Source organism: Vombatus ursinus, unplaced genomic scaffold, assembly GCF_900497805.2.
Source record: "Vombatus ursinus unplaced genomic scaffold, bare-nosed wombat genome assembly UNPS02005286.1, whole genome shotgun sequence".
Lineage (NCBI taxonomy): Eukaryota > Metazoa > Chordata > Mammalia > Diprotodontia > Vombatidae > Vombatus > Vombatus ursinus.
Genome location: NW_020945064.1, coordinates 1,533,609 through 1,540,892, shown reverse-complemented (window position 1 = coordinate 1,540,892; position 7,284 = coordinate 1,533,609). Strand labels below are relative to the sequence as shown.

General features: G+C 40.9%; 1 protein-coding gene across 2 annotated transcripts in view; it reads left to right on the top strand.

The window, feature by feature from the left end:
* Nucleotides 1-7,284, top strand: part of ZFHX3 (zinc finger homeobox 3) — a 308,538-nt gene that overhangs the window by 108,135 nt on the left and 193,119 nt on the right. For both annotated transcript variants that reach the window (XM_027847585.1, XM_027847584.1), the window contains exon 3: nucleotides 5,103-5,599. In XM_027847585.1, the coding sequence (XP_027703386.1) occupies nucleotides 5,103-5,599 (497 nt within the window). The remainder of the gene's footprint in view (nucleotides 1-5,102; nucleotides 5,600-7,284) is intronic.

Here is a 7,284-nt window from a genome sequence, read left to right as displayed (position 1 = left end):
ATTCCCAAGAATTTCCACTATCGCCAATCAGATTCTCAAGCCCTCCTTTAAAAAAAAAAAAAGAAGAAGAAGATAAGGTGAGTATGGAATCAACGGAAGTGAATTTGGAATTGAGTCGCTAAATACCCATCTCTTTGGTCAAAAAGAATGATGGTGGGTCAGTTAACAATTCAGTGTTAAAATATTGATGGGTGACTGCTTGGTTCAAATTAATAGGACAAGGTAGATTAGGTTAACCTTGGTTAAACTCTTGGTAAGTTGGCTTTCATCACCTTGAAAATTTCAACTGTAGAAATGAGGCCTGGCTTGTAGAAAAATCGGATTAGCTGTAATAATTGGAAGCTAAGTTGATAGGCACTTTCTGGCCATTTTTAGATTGGAGATAATTTTAGAAAAGTGAGGCATGTTGAATCAGAATGCTATGTACTCAGGGACTACCTACTGAGCTTCTCTTTGTGCTTATCCTATCTAGACCTTAGAGGTACTTCTTGTATATTGGATGCCCCACACCATGTTGTTTAGAAGCCAGTACCACTTCTTTTGAGATTCCATTTTCTCAAACCAAGTTATTTCACTGGACCAGTTTTTAAAGCTAAACTTTTCCCTTTGTCTTTCCACCTATGTCCCCCGACCTTTGGCCTCTGACTTTCTCTCATTCTCTCCACCTTCTATGATGACTTAAACCCCTTGAGGTTAGGGATGGGATGTCTTAAGCCATGTGGCCCATTCCTGATAGAGGAGTGGTAATTAAATGTAAATGCCTTTGTCCTGTGGTATAGGTTCATGCCAGAAGAAATAAATCCAGTAATTCTCAAGTGTTGACACGTTTCCTTTAATACTCATTGATGTTGATGAATTGTTGTTATAACTTTCAGTTTGTCTATTTCCTGGTGTGTGTTTAAATTTGTAATATTTTCTAGCTTCAAACATTTTAAATAACTCTTAAATTCCAATGGATGCTAAAATATTTTAATTTAAATTGCTTAATTATGTAAACATAGGTTGTTATTGTCTCTCAAAATGATCAAACCCTGACCATTGCCATCGGTATTATTGTTCCAACAGTTTTGCAAAGACAGCTCGAAGGAATAGTAGTGACTTTACCCGGAGAACTGGAAGCCAGGGATAGCTCTTCAAGGAAGTGAAAGAAAGCTGTCTAGGTAGTAATGATATGGTATTCTTTGTTCTGTGAATATAGGAAGGGGGATGGGCTTCAGTTGGACCAATAGAGATTTTAATTAACAGGAATTTCTGACAGAACTGGAAATAAGGTGGAAAAATAGACTTCTTGTATATCTGTGTGTCTGTCACTCTACTAATCCCTACTTGAGGTACCCTTTCCCCCACTCCAAAAAAAAAAAGGAAGGTAGTAAAGATCACATTTTCTAGGGACTTAAAATTTAATTGAGGATTTAAGATGTAGTCATTCAGACATTTTCTAAACACTATATATAAATCTGTGCCAAGTGCAAGAGGAGGTACCATGTTTAGAGAAGACACAATCCCTTGCCCATTTGGAGCTTACAGTCTAATTTTATAAAGCTGTAACTCATAATATTGTGTAAGTGAATTGGAGAGTAGCCAATGTTCTATGTAAGTTCTGAGAAGGAAAGGTTAGCAGTTGAGGGGCAGGAGGGAGATCAAAGAAGGCTTTGTGGAGGAAATGGTGTTAGAGTTAGGTAGAGTGTCAAATTGAAGGGAGTAGGGCATTCCAGAAATAGGGAGCCAGATGAGGAAAACCACTGATGTGGAAGGGGGCGTAGCACCCGTCCAAGAGGTGACAGGCGAAACAAGGAGAGAATGATGACCAGGTGACACATCACCACCTTGTCTTTGGTCAAATGCCATTCTGACTGGAAGCGGAAGGTTAAAGTAGATAACCCAGTCAGGCCTCATCTCACCCTACCTAATATGACATGATTAATGCATCTAGCTGAAACTGGAGAGAGAGATTAGGAAGGCATAATATCAAAGCAGACTATTTTCAAGGGCCTGTAATGACAACAGGTAATCTTTTAATCTAACATACAAATAATCTCTGTCTTCATTTTGTTTCCAAAAAGAACAGACTTCTTAGTATTGTTGTAGGAACGTGATCTCTATCTAGTCCAGGCAAGAACAACTTCTGCATTCCCAGCACTGGGATTGGTGTGACGGAGTGAACACCGGGCAACTTTCTAGCTCTTCTTTATCTTGGGAGTTATTTGATCTAGGTGGGATAGTATGACTATAACATTTCACATGGCAGCCCTAGGCGGGCATGGGGATGAAACATCGCCTTTATTGAGCTTCGATTGTAGGGAACGTTGAGAAAGCAAGTCTCTCATTCAAAGTGAGGGCTTTCAAACAGATCTCAGTAATAGGAAGCAAATCTATATAAGTAAAAATAGCTATAATTTCCTATTTTGTCTTTGCTTGGCCTAGAGTAGCTCTTAATCCGGAAGAAGTCTTCAGATATTACAGGTTATTGGATTTTGTTAGAAAAAGATATCTTTTCTATTTTTATTTATTTATTTGTTGCAGAATTTACCCCAGTGCTTAAGGTTTATTATTCTAGCCATTCTTTTGAAATAGCATTAACTTAAATGTTGCTAAACAAAGGAATTCATTCCATTCCAGGGTGGTTGTGGTATATCCTTCCTTGAAAATGGTTAAGAATGAAATCTTTAGTCCCATAGTAGCAGGAAAGTTTAGATGAAATTCTATCGGAAGGGAAATATTGGGCTTGACACATACTTGTAGTTTTTTCCAACCTTTAACTCAAGGTCATTTGTCTTTTTAAGTAATGGTGTGAAGGGAATGCATATTAAAGGAATGCTTCAGAATCTTTGGGAGCTCCTTGAGGACAGGAACTGTCTTTTGTCTTTTTTTTTTTTTTTTGGTCTCCAGTGTTTAGCACAGTGCCTGGCACATAGTAGGTGCTTAATAAATGTTTTTTGATTGGTAGATATGATTCCAAATGGCTGCAAGGCTTGAAACAGTTGACTTTGGAATAGGGATCCACTTTCTTTTTTGTGAATTGTGACATATGCTGGTCTCTGTCATTGGGGAATGTGGTATAAATTAGTTGTGTTTAAGTAAGATTTCTATTTGGCGACATTGGACGCCCACCGATTTGCCTGTATCAGACACCCACATCTGTTCCTCAAGATTTAGGACCTGAAGTCCATTTAGGCCAATGCTGTTTTCTGAACTCATAGTTTCAAATCCATTTCTCTTTGGCTTTTTTTTTTTTCATTGACTTTCATTTTAGGTCAAGAACTTGGGGAGTGGGAAAGAGATTTATAGCTTCTTGGTTGACAACTGGACTTAGCTTTTTAATTAAACATCCGGCATCTGAGGGCTTAAATCCCTTTTAGAGTAATACTGAGGTTGTTTAAAAAAAAAAAAAAAAGATGAGATTGGATGCTACTGGCCATGGATGGGAAGGAAACAAATATTTATTTGTTTCTTGTTTTATGCTCTCCCCAGGCAGAATCTTTTCTCTTTTTTTTTGACCTGGATGTTGTATGCATTTTTGTGGATGGTAATCTCTGTTCAGGTGACCTATTATACACTGAAGGATGAGAGAACAGAGGGTCGTTTTTCCCATTCTTTGCTCTCTCGTCCTAAAAAGAATGCATTTCCCTGATGAGAGCAACCATACCTTGCACAAGAGATGCCAAAAGCGAGCTTTCTAAAGTCTTCTGAAATGTGTGTAGATAAGAGATTTAGGTGGATTTTTAGATGCTGCTTAGCCTTCAGAAACACAGTCATGATGTTGAAAAGAGCCCATAGAAATGCTATCACCATCATGATGCTTTCTAGTGGAACATTCATAGGCCAAATATTAAAAACGTGAAATGATAGCATCTCTCTTGGATTGGTTACCAGCTAGGAGACTGATTGAACACAAACAACAACAAAATCCAGACCAACTGAAGAGAAAAGTCTAGTTGAAATATTAGAGGGGAGAAAAACACAAACTGGTTGAAATGTGTGCATGTGTGTGCACGTGTGTCTTAGGAGGTGGGGGGGGGTCCAGAAACTAAATTCTGGGGTTAGCTGTACAATTTCAGGTAATGGAGGGAAGTTCACATGTCCCAAGCATTTGTAGTAACTACAAATGAGAACCCACTATATTAATTCACTGTAAATGAGTGGAGGTCCATTCTGTTTCTCCAGGTCAGAGGCGCACTGGAGATTGATGCAGATATATGGAAGGAGGGGAAAAGACTTTCTCTGGCCCCTTTCTTTAAAATGAATAGTGCTGCTTTTCTTGTACATCGCTGCCCATCATTCCCCAAGTGCAGAGCCCGGTTCCATTTACAGATGTGTCTCCAATCCTGGAATCTTTGGTTTAAGTAAATCCTGGGACCTAACCCTGGCAAGCGTTGGAAGTCTGACAAAGGAGGAGGTTGCTGTTGACTGACTTGCTGCCCATTTTTCTGCCTGTCAGACTCTGCAGAGGTGCCCACGTTGGCTTGTGCTCCCCGATTCAGCAATTGAGTCTAGATGGCCTCCTGGCTGTCCCTCACCCTGACTCAACAGTCATATACAAGGTATCCCAGAAAGTCTTAATGTGTCCATTTTAAGCTATTAAACCTGAAAACCTCACTAAGACTTTCGGGACACCCTGTATTAATCATCCCTCCTCAAACACTTAATAACTGTGTGTCTCTTGAGTCACTTAAACTCTTCCAGCCTCTGACTTTCCTCATCTTTTCAATGAGGGGGGTATGACTCAATGACCTTTAAGGGCCTGTCCAGCTCTAATTGTATGATCCCGTTACCTAGTATGTAGCGAATGGGGAGGCCTTCCCTTTCAAAAGACACTTTCTGGAGTATCAGACTATCTCGCAGGGTTGAGCCAGCTGTGTCCAGGGGAATCCCAGGCTTTGAAACATTTCTGTATTGTGCAGCACACCTGGCGAGGTTTGGTTTCCCTTCATGTCTGAAACAGACCCCAGTGTGACTCATGTCTTCCTCTCTTGACTTGAATTAAAGAGAGAACGTTTTACCGTGGCTGAACTTGGCCCTAACAACCTGAGACGACCGACTGTTGCAAACAAGAGCCTCTCTTTCTGACTTGGTTTCTCTCTCTCTCTCTCTCCTTTATGCAGTGGGCGGTGAAATACCCCTAGACATGCGGCTGGGGGGTGGGCAGCTGGTGTCTGAGGAACTGATGAACTTGGGTGAGAGCTTCACGCAGACCAATGACCCATCCCTGAAGCTTTTCCAGTGTGCGGTGTGTAACAAATTCACCACGGACAGCCTGGACCTGCTGGGACTGCACATGAACATGGAACGTGGCCTTCCTGAGGAGGAATGGAAGGCAGTGATGGGGGACTCCTATCAGTGCAAACTTTGCCGGTACAATACCCAGCTCAAGGCCAATTTTCAACTCCATTGCAAGACAGACAAGCACGTACAGAAGTACCAACTAGTGGCGCACATCAAGGAAGGTGGGAAGGCCAATGAGTGGAGATTGAAGTGTGTGGCCATTGGAAACCCTGTACATTTGAAGTGCAATGCCTGTGATTACTATACTAATAGCCTGGAGAAACTACGGCTCCACACGGTCAACTCGAGGCATGAAGCAAGCCTGAAGCTGTACAAGGTAAGATGCGCTCGTTTGTCCTCTCTTTCTTGGGAGTGGGCACCCCTAAGCTTCCCAGGAGAGTGAGGGGTCATTTTGCCCAATGGAAGATGGTAGAGTAGCAGGGGAAGAACTCAACTGTTCTTCCCATCTCCCGCAGCTCTCTGGGACATAGAAGCAAGCCCCTCCCATGAAAGTTGATCTTTTTTGCCTTTAGTATGTTTGATTATGAAAAAGACGTTTAACTGACATTTGGAGTTTGGAGGGTACAAATGACTTTTCATTTACAGCCTAAGGTGTGTTCATTATGTTGCCCAATTCCCGAGTTTCAGCTCCCTCCCTTCGAGTTGCCTTCTTCCCTTTGCATTTTTCACTATGAACATCGGTGTAGTGTCTAGCTTTTGCCCTCACACCCGCTTTCTTTTCTCCCTCTCTCCTTTGCCTTCTTTCTGTTTGCTTTCTTCTTCCTTTGTTCCCTCTTTGTTTTTTTCTCCCTTCTCTTTTTCAGTCTCACCTTTTCTCCATTTTGCTCTTCTGTCCTTTTCTCTTCCTTCTTCACCCCACTGTCTCTTTCCATTTTTTGGTCTTTTCTGCCATTATTTTCTTTACTGTTTTCCAGCTGCCAAACCTCTTTTCTTTTCTTTGCCCTTCCTCCATCTTCTTTCCTCTTCCCCCCTTTCCTTCTCTTGACTCTGTAGGCTGTAACCCAAGAGGAGCTCCGGATACTGTAAATAGTCCTTTCACTCGAGTGGCAGAATTGCTCCAGACGTTTCTATTGATTTTCACTGGACTTAAAGCTTCACCTTTTTCTCTAATCATTCCATAATGGCTTTAGTATGAACAATCAGGTACAAATCGCCATAAATCTAACTAGCCTCGTTTCACATATCTTCTCCGCATACATTCACATGCTTGTGCATGCACGCGCACACACACATATACACAAACACCCTCTCTTTCTTCTCATTTTCCTCCATTTTATTTTTCATTTCTCCTCTTTTCTACCACACTCTTTCCTCTGTCCTGTATTATTGTGGCAGTGAGTATTCTATATGGAGATTTTAATTATGCTCAGGTTAGCTCTTTAGCCAATTTCACTTTTAATTCCTTGTTTATTGTTGTTTTAAATTGAGAATCCAAATAGATGAAATCTCTTAATCTGCAGATTGGTTACTCCCTTGTTTCAGTAACCCTGGAAATGAAATATGGCTAATCCAAATCAATTTTGTGGTTTTTGGAAATCCTCTGTATAGGATGCAACATTGAGCTCTTTTTTTTGAGGGGTGAGGTGGAGGGGGAAAATAAATGCAAAGCTGGAAACCTTCTTTGAGTATTGTAGGTATAGTTAAGAGTGAGGCATGACCATAAGGAGTCTCAATTTTATTGGGGTTCTTTGGGGCCCTACCATATATATTAAGTTACCAAAAATTGTCTAGTGATTTGTGCTACATTCTCCCCCCTTCCTAAAATAGAGGCTCTCTGCACAGTACTTTTAAGTGGAAGCTCAAAGGAATGTATCTTAATTGTATTTAAGCGGGTGATAGGATTTCTAGTTGTTCTCACCAAATGAAGATAATTGAAAAGAGATTTAGTCCAGGCATCTCAAATTTATTCTGTTGCTTTCAAGTCACAGGAGGAGGAAGTCCAAAGGACCCCCACATTAGAGCTGAGGGAGAAGCTTTGAGAGGGAGTGTTACTTAGACTCT